At 43.5% G+C, this 21,076-nt stretch overlaps 1 protein-coding gene across 4 annotated transcripts in view; it reads left to right on the forward strand.

The window, feature by feature from the left end:
- LOC311580043 ((E2-independent) E3 ubiquitin-conjugating enzyme FATS) overlaps positions 1–21,076 on the forward strand; it is a 240,395-nt gene that overhangs the window by 155,372 nt on the left and 63,947 nt on the right. For all 4 annotated transcript variants that reach the window (XM_084751209.1, XM_084751210.1, XM_084751211.1 and 1 more), the window contains one exon: positions 8,059–9,178. In XM_084751209.1, coding sequence (XP_084607335.1) covers positions 8,059–9,178 — 1,120 coding nt within the window. The remainder of the gene's footprint in view (positions 1–8,058; positions 9,179–21,076) is intronic.

The raw sequence follows: 21,076 nt of genomic DNA on the forward strand, positions 1-21,076 counted from the left end.
TCTCTGATGGCTAAGGATGTTGAGCATTTCTTTAAGTGTTTCTCAGCCATTTGATATTCCTCTGTTGAGAATTCTCTGTTTAATTCTGAGCCCCATTTCTTAATTCGGTTATTTGGTTTGGTGGTGTTTAATCTCTTGAGCTCTTTATATATTTTGGACATTAGACCTTTGTCAGATGTAGGGTTGGTGAAGATCTTTTCCCAGTCTGTAGGCTGTTGCTTTGTTCTGTTGACAGTGTCCTCTGCCTTACAGAAGCTTCTCAGCCTCATGAGGTCCCATTTATTAATTGTTGACCTTAAGGTCCAGGTTGTTGGAGTTTTCTATTCAGGAAGTTGTCTCCTATGCCAATGAGTTCCAGGCTCTTCCTCACTTTTTCTTCTAACAGATTTAGTGTCTCTGGTTTTATGTTGAGGTCTTTAATCCACTTGGACTTGAGTTTTGTGAATGGTGATAAATATGGGTCTACTTGTATTTTTCTACATGTAGACATCCAGGTAGATCTCTCTCTCTCTCTCTCTCTCTCTCTCTCTCTCTCTCTCTCTCTCTCTCTCTCTCTCTCTCTCCTCCCTCTCCCTTCCTCCTCTCCCTCCCGCTCTCTATCTTTCTCCTCTTCCTCCTTCTTTTGGTTTTTCGAGACAGGGTTTTTCTGTGTAGCCTTGGCTATCCTGGACTTGTTTTGTAGACTAGGCTGGCCTTGAACTCACAGAGATCTACCTGCCTCTGCCTCCCTGAATGTTGGGGGTTGCAGATGTGTACTGCCACCATGCTAGGTTCATTTAGCTTTCTTATACAGCCCAGGCCCACCTGCCTAGGGACAGCACAGCTCATAGTGGGCTGAGCTCTTCCACATCAGTCATAACCCAAAAAATGCCTCACAGGTACACCTTTAGGCCAATAGGATGAGGACATTTTTTTTAAAGTTGAACTTCCTAACTTCTCAATGACTCTAGATTATTCCATTATCAAAACCTAGCCAGTGAAGATGCTATTCTGGACCCTAAGATGTTTGATATAGTTGTTGGCATTCAAAGCCTGTTCTAGAAGGGCACACCTTGCTCACTTTGACAAGAATTCAACATGCCTTGATGTACTTTGTTTATTCCATGGGAGCAGAAGAAGAAGCGGTTGGGGATAAGCAGGAGGAACCATGGTCACTGGGAATGGAGGCTGGGGAAGGAAGAGTAGAGTCCAGGGAGGATGGCGGCACTGCCGAGGTGGATTGCTACTTTTAAAAGAAAGACTTTAGGGCAAGAGATACAACCACAGTCTTAGAATGTTTGCATAGCACACATATGGCCCTGGGTGGTGAAGTTTTTTTTATATATAACTGTGTTTGTTTCTCTTCGTTTCTCTCTTAACCCGGCTATCACACAAATAATTGAGACTCCTTTATAATACAAGGCTTCACAACATGATCTTGAGCAGTGTAAGTCTGTTCTTAACCCTCTGTGTCATTTGTCTTACCCGCAGCAAACATCTCAGTGATAGTTAGCCTTGTACCTTTCCTCAGTTCCAGATTCTCCCTCCTCATCTTCCTTGAACCTCTTAGAGGAGACTGAATCCCCTGTTTGAATCTCCTACTTCTACTTCTAACTCCTCCTCCCCTGGCTGGCTGGAAGTCCAGCCCTATTCTCTCCCCTGCTTATCAATTGGCTGTAGGCTGCTTTATTGATATATTGGGGACAACTGAGAAGCAGAGTTTACACAGCATTTAGACAGGAAATTCTCAGAACAAACCTTGCAACCAGACATGAGAGGAAATCAGTATTTAAACTATACAATAACCTTATGTGAACACCTGAGTTCCATTCCCAGCACTGTAGAAAGGAAGAAAATATCATAGCTGACCATAGGTCCCTTCTGTTCTCCACATGGAGCTGGAAATTTCCAGCACTGTCTTATTGATGTCAATGCTATGTAGTGTTTGGTCATTAATGATGATACAGATCTTTGAGACCACATGGCCAAATCCATGTATTCATTCCCCCCCCCCTCTCTCTCTCTCTCTCACAGAGAGAGAGAGAGAGAGAGAGAGAGAGAGAGAGAGAGAGAGGAGGGGGAAGAGAGAAAGACATGAAAGAAACAGGAAAATACAGAAATGTATACATAAGAAAACACTGATTATATATCCTTTCCTTATTTGTTTTTAAGATTGTTTCCTTATCTGTGTTTTAAAATATGCATTAAAAATACATATCAACTCTCATGACTTTCTTCTATCATGCATTGGTCCAACATGAACAATTTCTGTGTCATGTAAGAGATTTATGATTTTTATTTTCAATTTCTATAGATTATAAGGAACAATTTCACAATACTGCAACTAACTAACTGCCCCCTCGTATTTAAAAGCGATGATTCTTGCTGGTATCCAGTGGCTGTGAGGAAGAGGGAGTGAGCGCTTTTTATTTAATGGGAACAGAATTTTAGTTTTATAAGATGAGTTCTGGAAATGGATGGTGAGGGCTGCATGGCATTATAGAATGCATTTGACAGCAGGGAAATGTACACTTGAAATGGTTGAGACGGCAACTCTTGTATCTATTAACCACAGTAAAAACACGGCCGAAAGGTTTATTTTAGCCAGCCTTTTGTTGCTGTGTTACCTGCAGGGACCCTCTAGTCTTTAGTGACTGTGCAGAAAGCCAATGGTTTCACAATCAGGAGCAAGCAAAGCTCCCATTTCCCATTTGTTTTGAAGCCCTGTGTTGCTTCTCAGTGGAGTAAATGCAAGTCTGATTTGCTCTTGTATCCAGGACACAGCAGCACGAGGCTGATCGATGACTCAGCGATGACACTTCTAGGTCTGCTCTATGGGGTAGGCAGGCATCCTCGGGTGGAAGCAACGGTGGCAGAGGGTATCTATGAGGAGATAGATTCAGATCTGGAAAATACAGCCAGAGGTTGCAGAGCTCTACTGGCAAAGGAAAAAATTGTCTCACCCAGGGGAGAAAAATACATATTTCAAAGGTACAGATCATACTGCGTGCTTCTCCTTTGGAGATATAAATTGCTGCAGGAAGAAAGTCATTTTCACCTCAGTGGCTCAGGGTGGGATTGCTCTGAGTATCTGCCACTTATCTCCCTCTTATTTCAATTTAGGAAACGATGCCCTTCTTAGTCATATGCCTTAAGGCATAAATAAAAAAGCCAACGCAGTCGATAAGAAGCAAGAAACTATGAACACAGTCACCAGCTCTACAAAACCACACTGGAAATGTTTAAAATAGATATCTTAAAACATTCAAAAGAAATCAATCGCAGCATCTATAAGCAAGAGATGGCAAAAATTACCTCAGAAGATACTGGTCAGGAGATGGTCTGTTGCCAAAGCCAGTCTGGCTCTCACTCACCTTGACCATGGACCACTTTCAGTGCCAGATGGTTTTCTTCATCCTTTCACATCCAGTCATACATCTTTTAACTTTATTTTACTTGAAAGATAGCTCCCTTCAAAGCCACCTTTCATTAACTTTTAGTTAAAAGGGAGAGAGTGTCACTCCAAAATAGCTTGATTTGAGACAATCTGTGCTTTTACAATGTCTCTTCTTCTCAGTGTGTGTGTGTGTGTGTGTGTGTGTGTGTGTGTGTGTGTGCACTCACCTGTGCATGTAGAGACCCAAGGTTGACACCACTGTCTTTGTTGATTGGTTTCAACCTCAGTGTTTTTGATAGAGTCCTGTTGATTGTGCCGCCCTAGGTTATACTTGTATGGCGTCATGTCTTGCTTTCCATGTGGGTACCAGGGATCCAAACTCAAGTTCCCACGCGTATATGCAGAAGCACTTCACCAACCCAACCATCTCCCCAGCCCTACGTTGCATATTATATTTGATTATCTATTGGTCTCCATGAGAAAATGAGTTTTAATAAATAAAACTTGCCTCACAGGAGTATTATATCTGTTTAAAAGGTGAATGGTTTCTCATTTCCTTTCCAATTTTCCTAATTTTATTTGGGCATCTTTTTTCAACACTCAGTCTAGTGATTCTCCTGATCATTTGGATACTGTCTCCAGGCCATGAATTCCAGGAGACCACGAGGTGCTCTATTACTCAACATGCACTTGGCATGTAGTATTAATAGGTGTTCAATAAATATTTGTCACCTGAATCACTAAGCATATGGTTTTTCTGTAACTGTGATGTTATAAACAGCACCAAAAAGTAGTTATAGGCAGGTTGGCTGAGATGCTTCTGTTACTTTGATCACATCAATTACATACTAATTTGTGCTGAGTCATAGGAAAAGCAAAAGCTTCTAATAAGTAGTTTTAATTGTCAACTTGACAAAATCTAGAATAGCTGGGAGGTGGGATTCTGGGCAAGGCTCTGGGGGTTTCCCTTAAGTTAGCTGATGTAGAAAGACTCATCTTAATTGTGGGTGCCACCATTTCATGGGTAGGATCCTGGGCCGTATTTACTGTGGACATGTTATGACAAGCTACTTGGAGCTCCCTGCCTCCCTCCCTCCCTCCTTCCTTCCTCCCTCTCTTCCTTCCTGTTGCTTCTGTCATGGTATTTTAACACAGCAATAGAAAAGAAGCCCAAGCAAGGCTTAACGCTTTGAGAAACACTGTCGCACTGTCATCTCTATTCGTTCTTCACACCTTCCCTGTGGAGAAGAGAAGGCAGACAGTTTTGCCTGGGCATGGTGCTGGCCAACATGCACTCACCCAGGAACAGTGTCACCCCGAATAACACAAGAGCTTGAGAAATAAGTTCACATTCACACTTCTCATTCCTCTTATATTTGATGGAGTCAAAAATCACAGTCACACTTTTCAGGCTTCAGGTAATGAAATGGTAGCTGACTCTTTTATCCAGGCTCCTTTCAGTCTCTAGGACCTTTTGGAATGATGCCCAGGGCCTGTGATACCAAGGGAGCCCTCAGCAAATATGTCCCTGAGTTCTGTCTGGAGGAAACAGATTGCTTTTGTCAGTGTCAGGGTTGTTTCTATGTGAACTCCAAGCTGAACCGGCAGCCTTTAGTCCTAGCAAAACAGCCATGCTGATTCTAAGACCTAGACTCTCACGGGATCCTCAGTCCAAGATGGCGGCCCTTTGACTTTGAAGATTCCAGTACCAGGGAGAGTGTATACTAACAGATTTTATTTCAGTCTTTTGTGTTATAGTGATGCAAATCAAGGCTTCTCTGGCCTCTGAGGCCTGTGAGACCCACAACTCAGGATGGCTCCCAGGTCACCTAAGTCATTTAAACCTCTTTCCTCCAAATCTGTACACCCTCAAGGTGACTCAGAAACTGGTTACAAATACAAATTATCGCTGGGCGTGGTAGTGCACACCTGTAATCCCAGCACTGGGGAGGTAGAGGCAGGAGGATTTCTGTGTGTTCAAGGCCAGCCTGGTCCATGAAGTGAGTCCTGGCAAGCCAAGGCTACATAGAGAAACCTGTCTTGAAAAACAAACAAACAAATGAACCAAACAAAAACAAAGAAAGAAGAAAACCAAATATAAATTTTTGACCCCATTCCCCTAGGTCCTGATGCAACTTAAGCCTGGAGATTAAGGTGTACAGGCCCCGACACTGTGAGAGTTTTAAGGGCAGGTTGTCACTCATCAAATGTGAGGAAACACTGCCCTGCAGAGTATGAGCAACACTGCAGGTTCCAAGCCCGATTTTGTTTTTTCCTCCAAAGATCAATGTCAGAGGAATTCCCACTGGGTATGATTATACCCATCGTGGGGTGCACAGGAACAATTATTATCAGAACTAAATTTAACTAGGATGGGAGGAACTGCGCGCTGGCAAATGGGCTCCAGGTGCACTGTCATTTTCTTGTATGCAAATCACAGGCATGAGAGTGCTACAGGGAGAAGGGTAGGGTATGGCGGAGTGCCTCAGAAACACAGAACCTTCTGGAAACACAGAGATTCTACTGACTTGTCTAAGGTGGAGGCATGGGTATTGCAAACTACAGGTAACTGTTTTGTCCTGTAGTACCAGAGATGCTAGGGAGGCATCGCCCTCACACCTGGAGACTCCACTGAGTTGACCGTGAACTGTAGACTGACCTCGAATTGAAAGGTGGCGGTGAGGCTGGAAGGGAAGCTTGAAGTTTGGTCTTGTCCAAGAGTTGGAAAGATTTTTAATTGTTTTTAAACACAGAAGGAGGTTTAAAATGGACTCCTCATCCCCCTCCCCCACCCCCACCCCCAGCTCTGGTTATCTTTTGAAATTAGCAACTCCTTACATATCTTAAATAAATAAATAAATAAATAAATAAATAAATAAATAAGGGCATAGAGACTGAGGAAACTGGGCATGGTAATACATGCATGCTTTTAACCCCAGAACTTGGATGGTAGAGGCAGGCAGATCTCTGAGTTCAAGGCCAGCTTGGTCTACATAGAGTGCTACTTATAGGCTTGCTCCCCATGGCTTGCTCTGTCTATTTTGTTTTATTGCACCCAGAGAATTTGTATACCAGCCCAGGGATTGCACCTCCCACAGTGGGCTAGCCTCTCCCATATCGATCATCAACCAAGAAAGTGGGCACTACAGACATGCCTACATGCCAATCTAATGGAGGCATTGTTCAATTGAGAATCCTTTTCCCCAAATGACGCTAGCTTGTGCCATCACTGTGTTGGATGCAGAGTCCCATGTCTAGACATAGGGAAACACTCAGTTATTTAAACCAGTGAATATTGAACCTGCCATGAAGAAAACACAAATCCTACCCCTGTTCTCTTACATCTTAAGACAGGCAAAGCACAAGCATCTATGGTACCTAGGCCTACCACTTGTGGATGCATTTTCTTGAGATGACAGGGGCCAACTGTGACTCTGTTCATGCTCCCTAAATCACCTACGTCAGGATCACTAGGGGGTGTGGGGCTGAAGTCTCCAGTACCCCACAGTCAGGATCTCAGGCCTAGAGACGCTGCGTTCGTAGTGTTCTAGAGGATTCTCAGATGCGCTGCGGTTTGAGATCTGCTGCCTGGAACACAGAGTACCCGGGTGATGCCTTTTGGCTTCCAAGGCTGTAGTTTTTACCATTACCTCAGGGTCTGTGCAGTTCTGTGCCTAAATTCCAGAGGGTTCTGTTCACACCAAGTGCTAGGCTGTGGTCAGCCTTCTGTAACACTCAACACATGTACATGAAAACACAGCAAGAACAGAGGGATTTTCCTTTTTACTTTTTTTTTTTTTTTGTCTTTTTTTTCCCCCAGAGCTGAGGACCAAACCTAGGGCCTTGCGCTGCTAAGCAAGTGCTCTACCACTGAGCTAAATCCTTCTTACTCTTAATCTGGTTAGACATGGTGGGGGGAAAAAAACACAGTGCCTTATTCTGCACAAAAGAGTGATTTGCATAAGGGTGTAGGAGCTGCTAATTAGGAAACATGGAATTCCTTGATCATCCTCTGTATATTGGTATACATCCATCTTGGTACACCCCATCCTGGTAAGAGAAGCCAAGTGATTGGCTAGTCTGGGAAACCAAACTTGAGCATCTGATTTCTCTTATCTTGCTTTCTGAGCCCGGACTCCTTTAAGGCCAAGCAAGCCGGGAGTGACTGAGTTCGCTTTAACCAGCAAAGATGAAGGGCTGTGAGAGAAGAAACTAGGGAGGTAGCTGCTCCTCATTACGACATTTACTGACTGCATCACCCATCACCGGAGAGTGGATCCACGCCTACCACTGCCCCAAGGCCGCGTCTCAGCCACTTCGATACTTCTGTCTTCCTTCCTTATGGAGGCTGTGAGATCTTGTTTTGAGGTCCTAGGGGTATGGAAGAAGCAACTGTTACAGTCTAAGGGGCTCCACTGGTTAGTAAATGAAGACTGACACCCACTTAGTGAATCCCTCCTTTCCCTAATTAGGCTAGCGTGTACAAAGCATTACTTCCTCACAAACATACCTAGGTTTCCATCCCTCCCAAATGCTCAGGCTTAGCACCAAGGGCGCCTTAAAGGCCTTAATGAGGGATCTAAATGCTCCTTTTCCCAGCATTCCCGTGACCAGTGAGACTCTACTGCCTGTATTGCCTATGAACTGCTGGAATAACTAGGTTTTTCCTGCCTATTTTCTAGGAGACACTGGCATCGCGAGACACAAAAATGATATCACCTATTGTCATTTCCCGGTTGATTGATGAAAAGAAGTCAATGGAAAATGGAGCCGTGTTGCCTCTGCCACAAGCAATCGCTCAGCCTCAGCTGTGTACCTCAAAGCCAGCTGCAGCCAGGCGCAGTGGAGTGTACATGCACAGGCCATTTGCTTTATCTCCAGATGGACTGGGAATTCTTACCCCACTGGCTGAGCAAGGCCCGGAGACAGATCCACTGTCGGCAGGGGACAACCTAGGCAGAGGCCCTCGCAGGGGGCTCTCGTCTATTACCATCACTGCCCGACGTGTGGGGCCTCCAGCCAGCAACTTGGTATGGGACACGGGTAGGGACCCGCTCTGTCCGAAGTGCAGGACCAAGGATGCTCGGCTCCAAAGTACCCCAGTTCTGGCTAGTGGTGCCCATCCATGCCAGCATAATGAACTCTTCGCTTGTACAGAGTTCCCTAGTAATAGCTCCATAGAGGGGCTGAAGGTTCCCCATGCTCACTCAAGGCTGTGTGCAAGGCAGGAGCACTGGGTCCTGGAAGACAAAGAGGACAGTTGTTCTGCAGACAAGTCGCCATCAGGAAAAGTCCCACTGGTGTTCAGTTCCTGCGTCCACTTCCGGGTGTCTCAGCAGTGTCCCAATGCCATTTACTATTTGGACAAGTCTCTTTCTGTCCCCCTTGAGCAACCTCAAATTGCTAGCCCCAAAATGCACAGGTCTGTCCTGTCACTCAGCCTCCGCTGTAGTTCCCACAGGTTAACAGCAGATGGAGTAGACAGCACAGCTAATGGAGAGCCAATCAGCAGAGCCCGGCCACAGGAGCTCTTGGAGGGAAAGCAGGACCTCCTAGGCCCACAACGGGGCCAGCCACAAGAAGGTCAGTGGAAGAGGAGCCCAGCATTGGTGCCAGCACATTTGGGGAATGGCACGTGCTCCCGGACTGGCTCTCCTCCACCTTCGGAAAGTGTCAAACTTGCAGGCGTGGGAAAGAACCAGGTCCCAGTGGGAAAGGAGACAAAGGATCGCGCAACATGTCCCACTAGGAGCCACGCCAACCAACTCTCCATCCATATTCCTGGCTGGAGCTACAGGGCCGGTGAGTAGATGGCTGCCTGCGGGGAGGGTGGCCAATGTCAGTGTCCCGCTAAGGGGGTGCTGTTGAATTTCTTCTGCACACCTCATCCCAGTAGGTCTTTCACATTGCGCGTTTGGTCGTCTCTGCCCCAAGTCAACACCTCATAAACTGGGGCTGATGTCTGATTAGACTGATGTTCTCAGATGAGACGCTCGTAGGTAATGAGAAGCGGTCACTCAAGTATCCTGTCCCAACAATAGTGCCAGGCCACACAGGTGACCCAGAGCGAGCAGTGGCTCCCACAGCAGCTGGCATAGAGTGTGCGCACACTACATTCCAAAGCAGGGTGAGTAGAATAAAATGCCACCCACATCCAGAATTCTTTTTTCTTTCTTTTTTTTTTTTTTTTTAGCTCCTCAGGCGTCCAGTTTCTGAATATTGATTGAGGAATTGTCTAGAATTCTGAGGTTTTTACTTTTTAATCGTGTCATTGATAAGTGTGTTAGCATCAACATTTAGAAACTACAACTGAATTCTATAATGTGTGTGTGCGCACGCGCAGTGACTACCGTGTGCTTTCTAATGGGAAAGTTAGACTGTTCCTTTCCAAACAGCAGCAGAAGGAATCATGTGACCTAGCTTGTGTCTGGAGCATCCTGGCTGGGCTGTGTTGCTATTTCTGCTATGTCAAGGCCAGACAGAATTTCCCAGGTGGGCTTCCCCAAGACCCTTTGGCTTTCAGGAGGGGAAGCAAGTCTGTCTTGGAGGGAGGGAAGCAGGCCAGATTTGTCTGTCTCTGGGTAAACGTCTATTTTCAGTTGCACTTTCTGTGAGAGGGACTGGTTTATGAGTCATGGACTTTCCACTTGGGGAAAATATTTAAAAGAAATAATAGTAAAACTGAAAATGCAGCATATGCATAATAATTTCATAGTATGAATTTCTTGTCCATTAAGGGTTTATTAATTAATAAAAATGGCTGTAAAGCACTTAAAAACTATCATGCATGTGGAAGTGTTAAATGATGTAATTAATTTTAACAAGTGTAGATATATTAGATGCTCAGAGATCTCTAAAGTAAATTCGATATAGCTTTTGGATTGATTAAACTACTGAAATGCCCAAATCAATAGACTCACTGCATACAGGAAGATGCAAGCCACCAGTCTGTGTTCCAAAGATAAACGCCACTTTAGTATTTAAGGCAATTGCTCAGGCTGAGTGCTTCATCTTCCTTATTGATGACAATTCCAGAAATAGAGAGACTGCACTCTATGGTGAGCACGACTTGGTGCTCTGCCCCACGGTATAGAATAATCACTGGGAATGTTTAGAAAACTTCACCAAAGGCTCTTTAAAAATAAGCAGATCCAGATCACAGACACCCATCTCAGAGCCCAGCGGTTTCCCTATGGCTTTGTACAGAGGCTGGCTCTTCCCGTAAAGGGTTTTCTCAGGCAATTAGTGGAGGTTAGTTCTGCCTCCTGTGGGGCCGACATCTCTCAGAATAGTCATGTTTGTAGAGACATTTAGAGCTGGACTCTAAATCACAGGACCCACGTCCTGTCATTTGAAAAAAGCCACAGAAGCTCAGGGAAGCCGGAGCACCATTTTCCTATTTTCTAGCTCAGTGAATGTGGGCAATGACACCACACCACTCCACGCTTGCATCTTTCACCCAATAATTAGCATTCTTGAACGTCTTCTAGCTTAAGTTTATTTCTCATCCTCTATCGGCCCCAGATGGAGTTTTTGAAGGGAAGAAGTACCGTGCACGTCTCAGCATTTTCTACCCTAACGTCCAACAACACAGCAGACATCAAGGATTGAGGAGACATGCAAAGAAATAATTCTTAATCCTCAGGCCCAAAGGACACCAGAGACCCACGTGTCTTTTAGAAAGCTGTAGACCATTAGAGTAGGGGTCCATTTACTATTTGGGACACGCATCTCTGGTGTGCATGAATGCACACATGTGTGCACATGCATATTTACATACCTACCTGGTTTGTGTACACTTGCATTCATATATATATCATATATGTGTGTTCGTGCATGTGTGTGTGTGTGTGTGTGTGCACTTGCAATCTCATCTGCCACCTTCCCAGAGCCTTTTAGCCTTAATGCAAGTACTCTCAGACCTTCATCATACTCATTGAGACTCAGAGAATCCATGCATCTTCCTGTCTGTAACTGATGCATCTGAGACATTCTTGATGACTTCTGTGACCACACCCACTCTTTTTTTTTATTTCACACCCACTCTTAATGGGCTTCATCCTTCATCTCTGTTGTTCTGGTGGGAAAGCATTGCAATGCATAGATGGATATGGCTGTTGCCAATAAAGCTTTATTTACAAAGGCAAATGATGCACCAGACTTAGCCTGGCTGTAATTTGCCGACTTTTGATCTGGAAACACTTGCCAGCATTACATTCTGTATTCTTGGGACTCAGACTCTGAGGTGGAGATCCATGGACAGGCTGTAGCCTAAGGAGTGCTTGTGATGATGACCGTGGATTGATTGAAGGGAGAGGAAGACGTCATGAGCAGATAGAGAAGGCAGTGTTGGTGTGCAGACAAAACAAAAGCCACAGCAACCTCAGGATTGGGAATGGCTCTTCAGTGTTGCTCTGAGCTAGAGCAAGAGGGCTGGGCCTTTGTATCCCAGGGAGTGGATGTGAATTTGACTGAGTGGCTAGTTCTCTAAGGTAGACTGATGGGGGCTGTCTTCCCAGAGTGTGCCATGCAGTGCACACCAGAGCTGGCCACTCCGCCATTTTCCTCGGCACCTCCATCGTTCTCTGAAACGAGTGTCTTCCTGGGTTCCTCCTAAAACGAGGCAGCAGGTGGGCGATGGACCGCCATCTTCTCTCCCATGTGAAGATGTCAGGAGACTCTTCTCTGCAGTGGACCTCTGCTCATTCACTCATGAATGCACACCGAGCAACTGAGAATGTGCTTGGACTTAGGGCAGGGGGAAGGTGTTGCAAAGAGCCATGGTTTAAAAAAAATTTTTTTATACATTTTAACTAAACTATTTAAAGTATTAATAATTAAGGTATTATTAATAATGTATAAGTAATGATTAAAATATTGAAGTAATTAAAATAATTACTTTTTCCTTTTTTTCTCAGTTCTTTCCAAGTCCCATTCCTCCAACTTCTTCTGTATTCTACCATTCACCCTCAGATTGATACCTCTTCTTCCCTGAGCATTATTACACACACACACACATACACACACACACACACACACACACACACACACACACACACACACGGTGATATCAGTAGATATGCTAATGAGGAAGGGGGAAAGTCTCAAGTTCATGAGGGTCACAGCCCTGGGCTAGGAGCTACAAGCAACTGAAGGCTGCTAAGAAAGGGAGAGCTAGTCTCTGCAAGGGACACGCCCTCTTTTTGGTTGTCCAGTACAAAAGCACACAGCCCTGAAACTATATACATGCAAGCAACAAAAAGTGGACTCAGCAGAGGCATGTTTTGAAGGTGAGCCAGTGGAGCTCGCCAATGGACCAGGATTGTCAGCTGGAGGGACTGGGCTATCTGGCAGTGTGGCCTGTCCCCCTGGATATACTGAGGTTGCTCCCACCTGTGCTTCCCAATAAGAACTAATACTATAGCTACAATCTATCCAGCTGATATGTGGGTGCATGGTCTCGACCAGGTAAATAGTCTTGGGGTGGTGTTTTCTTACCTTTTCTGAAGCAAGGGGAAAGTGAGCTTTTGTTTGTTTTACCAAGCACAACATAAGCCAGGGGGTGTGTCAGTGTGCAGATGAATAAACACAGAGACTGGAACCTCCTCTTGTCTCACTAACAGTTTAAAGAGGTCAGGTGTCAGCAAACAGTGACTCAGCCCAACCCACAAACCATTGAAGTTCTTTTCTGTAATGTTCTCCCGCGACTTCTCTACATAATGACAGAGCTAAAGAGTTGGGAAAGAAACTGTAAAGCCCACAGAACCAAACTATCTGCCATTCGGGCCTTTTGGCTGAGTCTGCCACCCCTGCTCAAGGATAATCTTTTTAGAAACTTAGGTTGCTTGCTTGCAAGGGTCTCATCATTTCAGTGGGAGAAGACGACCAGATGGTCACTAATTCATTAGGGGAAGTCACAAGGCTGGGGTTTTCCATCAGGGTAGCTGTCAGAAATGCTCTATTATCAGGGTAATTCTCAGAAGCTGATGGAGTGATGCCAAGCAAAGGGAGGTGTGTCCTTGTCCCCTACCCCTTCACCATTGACTCGGGGCTGCTGCATACCTTCTGGCCAACGCCTGCCAAACTGTCTCTTGCCCGTTTCCTGTTGCCTAAACTATTCATCATGGCTCCTAGCCCAGACTCCCCTTTTTTATTGTCAGCAACAAAGTCTGTCACTGTGTACCAGTCACCATTGCCACTAATGATTGGGACACCTGTTCATCTCTAGCACCTTCTGGTACCTCCGTCCCAGAGTCCCAGCTGGACAGCCTGTTCTCATTTCCCTGACTTGCTGTATCAGTCCTGGTTCTAGGCACTGGGCTGCTCTCTGGTTCCCCAGTGCTGAAACAAAACTCCAGCGTGTAGTTTACAGTCTCTTAATGTGACCTCTTTACACTCAAGAGTCCTTTCTCTTGGAGGCTGCACACTCTGCAAAGGTGAGAACCATGTGAGTCATTGCTCCTTCCTTGCAGAACACCATGGAGCTTAAAGGAGATATCCAGGGTCTGGGGGCTAGGTGGAGGTTAAGGTACTCTGATGAGCCAACAAAGCAACTGATGTGACATCAGGGCCACTTTAAGTGCCCTGTCTTCTTCCTTGTACTACCACTCCTCACCCCTGACCCTAACAACCCCTAAGCAGGGAAGGGAGGGAGCCATGTAAGATTCACCACCAAGAGGTAGGTTGTGGAAACTACAGAATCCCAAACTGGTTTGAAAACTGGGGAATGGGGATCTCCAAGCTGTGTTTCCCCCTGAGAAGCCAGTTAGAATAGTCAATGCTATCATGGGACAAGCTTGTCATCTTTCCGACAGTTAAATGAATATTGAATAAGAGGAAACATTTCAGCAGTATTGCACAAAGATGTGGAAGGCTTTACTTACATTTCGTTTGTTTCATTACTGGTAAATCTTAATGAGGCGGGATTGTCTCGTCCAGGATGAAAAATACACTTCTCAGATTATTCCATCATCTATAAGGACTCAAATTTACCCCCTTTTCATCACCCCAGTCAGCTCTAGAAGACAAGACCCATTTCTCCCCACTTTCCTTTTCTTACAAGTGACCCCCTCCATTATATGAATGGGCCAGGTCTCTACAATGTCAGGGAGAAAGTCCGACTGCTCAGCTTTGCCAGGGATAAAGAGAAATGGATTCAAGGACGGAAGGCTAACCAGATACTTGTCTGAATTTTTAAAACTAGGAAACAGTAGAGCAGCTGTCTAGACATGGATGAGTCACAGTTATCCCGAGGGCCACCAGCAGAGGCCCTGTGGGCTTTAGATAAAGGACTCGCTGCATTTTAGGCCATTTAAGCTGGTTTATCACCGCATCCTTCATAGGCGAGTCACATGTATGAAGCTACCTATGTGAACTCCTAGTGGGACTCAATATTGTTTTGTCATTAACGTTAGTCTTTGGTGTGGTCTGAGCTGTTTTCTGGAAATCAGTTTTAAAACAGTCCTGGGAGGGCAAAAATGGTATAGTGAGGAGTTATGTAAGGAAAACTGTTTGGAGTACAGATGACCTGGAAAATGGAAAATCAAAAAATGTGAGAACTGATGATGTATTTCAGTCCTTTGTCTTGGTGAAGTTTGTCTGTCTTTCCAGTATCCTTAGAGCAAATCTGAGACCTTTGGGTAGTATGTGATCCTTTCTGGTGTTGACAGCCAGCTTTGGAGAGCAGGAGACAAGTGAAGATCATAGAACAGATTCCAGTTCTTTCTAAACTCCGCTTTCCGAAGAGTTTGCTGCTAAATGTGAAAATGCTTCTCACATTGTTATCAAACACTCAGTTTATTACCCATGAGACCCGAGCAACATGGAGGCATCCCTGTTAGTAAAGACCCTGGTCCAAGCTAGGCACAGTGGCACATGCTTGTAATCCCAGCACTTGCAAGGCAGAGACAGCCCAGTGAGTTCAAGGCCAGCCAGGTCTACAAAGCAAGTCCAGGATAGCCAAGGCTACACAGAGAAACCCTGTCTTGAAAACCAAATAAAGACCCTGGTCCACATCTGGGGCATTTTAGTGCACAGTCTGAGGCTGTCCTTGGTGAGTATAGAAAATTGTTCTTACCCGGGAAGGACATCAGATGTAGGACCGTCCTACCCAACACTGATCCTGTATAAGAAGCAGTGCCTCCAAACTAGTGTTGTCTTGTTTGAGCCATTTGGGGAGATGAGTTTATCTTTTCTATGTGTCTTGGTTCTGCGGGGACTGTTACAGACTCTTCTAGGTTAAGGTGTCCTCAAGGGCAGGCAGTTGTAGGAGAGATGTTCTTTTTGCAATGGGAACAACCCTTGTCACCACAGTTAGCATTAGACTTTTCCCTGTGAAGTGCCTATCTGCACTTGTCCACTCTGTTGACACATGTCCTGTGGGAATGTCCCCAATCATTACCACAGGAGGAACTTGTATAGAAGGTTGTCCACGGAATCAGAAATTGAACACAAAAGCTACCAAAATTAGGTTGGTTTTGTTTGCTTTTGTTTTGTAACCATTTCCTCTATGAGTTGTGTAATATTTGCATGCAGACAGCATCTTTGGATTTCCTGTCAACCTGAGTTCATCTTGGTTGGTTGGTTGACTGGCTTATTGGTATTATGTATCCTTGGGTGTCTTGGAGCTTACTGTGACCCTTCTGGCCTCTGTCTCTCCGGTGTTAGGATCACAGTGTGTGCCACGAAACTCAGCTTCCCTGTGCTCCTATGTGTACTTGGACACCATCATTAAGCCATCATTTGTCATATGACATTATTCATGTAGGTCCCACAAGGAAAAGAAAACCCTCAGTTCCCTCTGCTTCTTGGAGCTGTGCATCTTCTGAGCAACTGGGGGTTTCTCAGAGCCTTAGACGATGTCACAACTACATCTTTAAAGTTGCCAAGAATCCAGAGACAACTTCAAAGTCCAGTTATTACAAATATGTAGAAACTGACGGTGACAGCTTTTGCACAAACATACTCCTCCTGGCTCTGTCTTTCCTTTTGCATGTAGAAATACATAAGTTGGGCAAGGTAGAGATTGTATAGTTTTATTTGAAATATGTTCACTCCCTACTACAAGACCAAACTGGCATTAAATGAAGTAGAGTGATGTCTTCATTAGGCTATGAAATATTTGGGAGTTGAGGAAGACAGGGTTATGTATTTTTGCCTGGGCAGGCCACACTTAGATGTTTTTGTTCAGATGGCTCATGAAGACAGTGGGCATGTAATTTCCTCTAGCATTCCTGGTTCAGCACAAATGCTCTTGTGCATTTAAGACCAGAGAAACATTTCAATGCAGAAATTATGATCCATGGAGCTGTGAGTGGCAGAGCAGCTAACACCAGCTGTAGAGGAATATTAATTCAGAACATAACTATTCGGGCAAGAGATCACATCCAAAGACCTTCTAGGTGTGCGTGATCTGGCTGAAATACAAATGCACCTTTAATACAAGGAGACAGAGGCAAACAGATCTGAGTTCAAATCCAACCAGGTATAAAGCAAGTATCAGGTAAAGAAAAGATTAGATCCAGGTGTGGTGATACTTGCCTTTAATTTCAAACAAAGGTAAAGTTAGTTTGTAGAAAGAAGCTTCCATGTTTGAAAGTAATGCCTAATTGGCAGAAAAGATGAAGATTTGACAGAATAGGACACGCCCAGCTCTCATGAGAAGAGAATGGAAAGGAAGCTACTTAAGAGGCAGTTTTACAGAGAGAGAGGAGGCAGGTTTTACCAGGACAGAGACGGGTTACAGAGAGAGAACTCAGGTGAAGATGGAACAAGACAGAAAATGAGAAGAAGCCAGAAGATTAAAGCCAGTCGCTGAGTTAGTTTGAGGCCAAGCAGAGCAATTTGGAGCCAAGAGAGAAGCCATATTGAGTAAGTCAGCTGGGAGAAGAGTTTGAGCCAGAACAGCTGAGTTGAACCAGCCAGCCCCGAGCTCAGAAAAAACAAGTAATGGTGAGCTTATTAAGCAGTAAGTCTCAGAAGTTGAAAACACTCTAGGCCTAGATTAGATTGTACGGAGGCTAGAAGCTTCTGGGACTAGGCCTAGCTTAGCAGGAGGCCAGACAACAGTTGAGCCAGGAGAGTAAAATTTAGAGTAATAGCCCACCAAAGACATGGGATGACACAGTGTGGTGCATTTGGGAGGTCACTGAATGTGAGAGGGACATTATGCTGACATGATTTGCTACGTCCAAGCCCACTTTGAGCATCATTAAAACTTGCGTGGATTGTGGCTCTATTGGTGGCTATGGTTTCTTCCAGGTTTAGCATTCTGTGAAAATATTGCTTAGAACAAGATTTTAATGAATTAGCTCCTATCTTTTTTTTCTTTTACCATTTTATTTTTTATTGAAAAAGTAGAGAAAAAAAAAGAAAAAGTAGAGTATGCATTACAAAAATTAAAATTTAAGTCAACATAGAAACATGAAAACCAACCTTAACCCTACTACCCAGCAAGTCTTCCCATAGGTTACATGAATTCTTCCACTAATGCAGCAAACTTCTTTCCTCAATATACTTCCATTCCCTTTCTTCCTTTCTTTCTTTCTTTCTTTCTTTCTTTCTTTCCTTTCTTCTTTCTTAACAAAAATGAGATCATGCACCAGGATTGTCCACTAGTGTTGAACATGATTCCCTGTTTAACATTGGATGATTGTGAAGCCTTCTATGGTATGAACTTACTTAACCATGAAAACTAAAACTCTCATTGTTAAATAGATTATTTTTATTGAATAGTTTTATAACAATTGTCCTTAAAAAGAACCATGAACACCTCATGTGATTTTCTTTGCAAGATTCCTAGGACTGTGGTGAGAAGATAGACATAATTGTAAGGTTCATGAGCATAGACTACCAAGGGACACTCTGCACTATAGTGTTTCCACATGAACTCCAACTTCAGTGAGCATCCTTGAGCATCACACATCGCCATTATAATGTTCTCTGCATATTTTAACAAGGGGAAATGTCATTCATGAAGAAAGTCTGAAGCTGTTAAAACTTCCAAATTTTAAGTAATTTCAGATGAGCAAAGAGTCACAAGATAGAAAGGAGGTTTCCAAACAGCATTGACTGAGCTTCTAGCTCCTTCTGGGCTCACCTTCACCGCCCACCCACAGTACACTTCGCTAGCAGTTATTAATCCAGACACTGGGGCATTTGGTGCTGCCGTGCAGCAGTGTTAGGCGCTTTCCTGGTCTCCACTGACAGATGCCAGGAGCTCATCTCCCTGGCCCAATAAGGTGTTCAGTCCCAAAATGTCTCTAGACATTGCCCCAGGGAATAAAGTTTACCCCTGTAGAGAATCACAAATCTTAACTGAGATATCAAGGCTGGTCCCATAAATACTAGCTAAGTGGCAAGTGAGGTTCCTGGAACCCTCACTAATGTCCCTTTTCTGTTCCAGGATTTCTCCCAGGATGCCATCTTGCCTTTAGTCATCATGCCTGCTTCTGGTAATTTTCCACAATTCAGATTATTTGTTGCCTTAATCACCTACCTTTTATCTTTTCCCCAACAGGCTTAGAAAGGCTTCTCTGGCCCACATTCTTGTCTTTATTTAAAACTCTAATCCTTCCAGATGAATTCCCTGTGTGGTGTAAGACAGGAACCTATTTTTCCTAAACGCTGTATGCCACTTATCTGTGGAGACCATTGATGAGAAATCTGTTATTTCAGAACTGGCTGGCAGTACCACCACAACCCCTGTATGGAATTCTTGTTTATGCAAGGATTTCCCTGGCTTGCACAGGTGTTTCCTTGTAGGAATTTCATGCTACATGAATGCTGTGTGAGTCATAAAAGCTCCCATCCATGTATGGAAAACATGAGGGAAGATCCTCTTGCTTATTCTTAGCGTGTCCCAGTGGCACGGACAGATCTAGCCACTGAAGGAGTCAGCCAAAGTGCTATCAGACCTTGTCAAACAATTTTGTACTTTAAGGAAGCCCTCCCAATCTAATTTTGTATTCTTTTATGCACTGTTTTGAGAGAGTGTTTACTTACAGATAGTTTATGTATATGTCTATGCAGGGAAAGATAAAAGATTATAAAGTAAACATTATGTTTAAGGGTATATAAAATAGATAGTTAAATTTTTGAGTGAGGAACAAGAGAATATAAAAATTTCCAGACTGATTTCAGAATCTAAAACATTCATCTAGAAATAAAAATCACATTAATTGAAACTTAAAAAAAAAAGTTCCAGAACTTTGGCTACAGATAAAATCAGCGACACAGACACAAAATATTTCTGTCACCTCTAAAACATGCAATCTCTGATAGTCAGTGTTCTCTAACCCTCAGCCCCATGGGTCATTGTCTATATAAATGGAAGCAAACCTTCAGTCTTCCATTATGTAGGGTCTTGTTTCCTTGCATTTAACCTTAATGTCCCTTAACAGTGTTTTATAATTTTCACAGTGTAGATAAAATAAATTGTTCCTTTCTTCATATTATGAATGCTAGTATTAGTTTATTATATTATTTTTAAACAATTCATTTCTCACACATACATAATTGGTTTCCTTATGATTATCTTTAATGCTAAGGTTCTCTTAAAAGGTCTTACCAAGTACAGCAGAGTTGAATAGATGCCTTATAGTTTTCCTTTTTTTTTTTTTTGTAAAATTAAACTTCCTCTTTTATAGTTTCATATATGAGGGCCTAACCATGAAAAAGACATTTATTTGCTCTACTCTTCTAAATTTCAAACAATGTTGTAGAATAGAGAGTGAAAAATATAGGAGATGATACATGGGGAAATGCTATGGAATGTGCCGTCCTCTACGCATGACTTTGTTTTTCTTGCCTTATTGCACAAGGCATCATTGCAAGTAGGATATACAGAGAGGTTCTGAGAGACAGCATCTTTGCTTTATTCCCTGTTACATATAAGGATGTTTTAAAATGTAGAGTCTATCTATATAAAAGACTGTCTGTACCTATCTAAAAGACTTTATATTTCCCTCTTTACTGTGAGAAATTTTACTAATTTTTAAGTGAGCAGTTCCATGGAATTAAGTAAATTAATGAAATTGGCAACTGTCACTACACCCATCCCAAGAACTCTTTCTGTCTTATAAACAAAATCTTGGTCTCCATTAAAACTGACATTCCATCTCCTGGAAACCAGATTCTACTTTCAGTCTGTGTCTCTGGGGGCCTCATATGAGTGGAGTCATACATCATCTGCCCTTTTTGCAAATGGTTCCTTTTACTTTCACACAACACTCTTAGATCTTTATATATACAATAACATCCCCTTTGTTGAGGCAGAATAACATTCGCTTGCTTGAATATGCACTATTGTGTCCATCCATCTGCTGATGGACACTTGGATTAAATTCACCTTTATTTTCATTAGTGCTCCCGTGAACATGTATACAAATATTACTTTGGTGTCCTGCTTTTATTGTCTGGGGTATGTACCAAGAAGTGAAATTGAGGAATTGTATGTCAATTCTATTTGTAATTATTGAAGAACTGTTACCCTGTTTCCACGGCAACCATACTACTTGACATTCCTACTGCAAAGTACAAAGCTCCTCATTTCTGTACACCCTCAGACATTCTTGTTCTGTGTTTACTCTAAATATTCATCCAAATACGTATGAAGTGCTGTCTCATAGTGGTTTTGACTTGCAGTTCCCTAAAGGTTTTCTAATGGTTGAATATTGTGTGGATGTGTGTACCTGTTGACCA

This window comes from Acomys minous (genome assembly GCF_964271855.1).
Source record: "Acomys minous genome assembly, chromosome: 2".
Taxonomy (NCBI): domain Eukaryota; kingdom Metazoa; phylum Chordata; class Mammalia; order Rodentia; family Muridae; genus Acomys; species Acomys minous.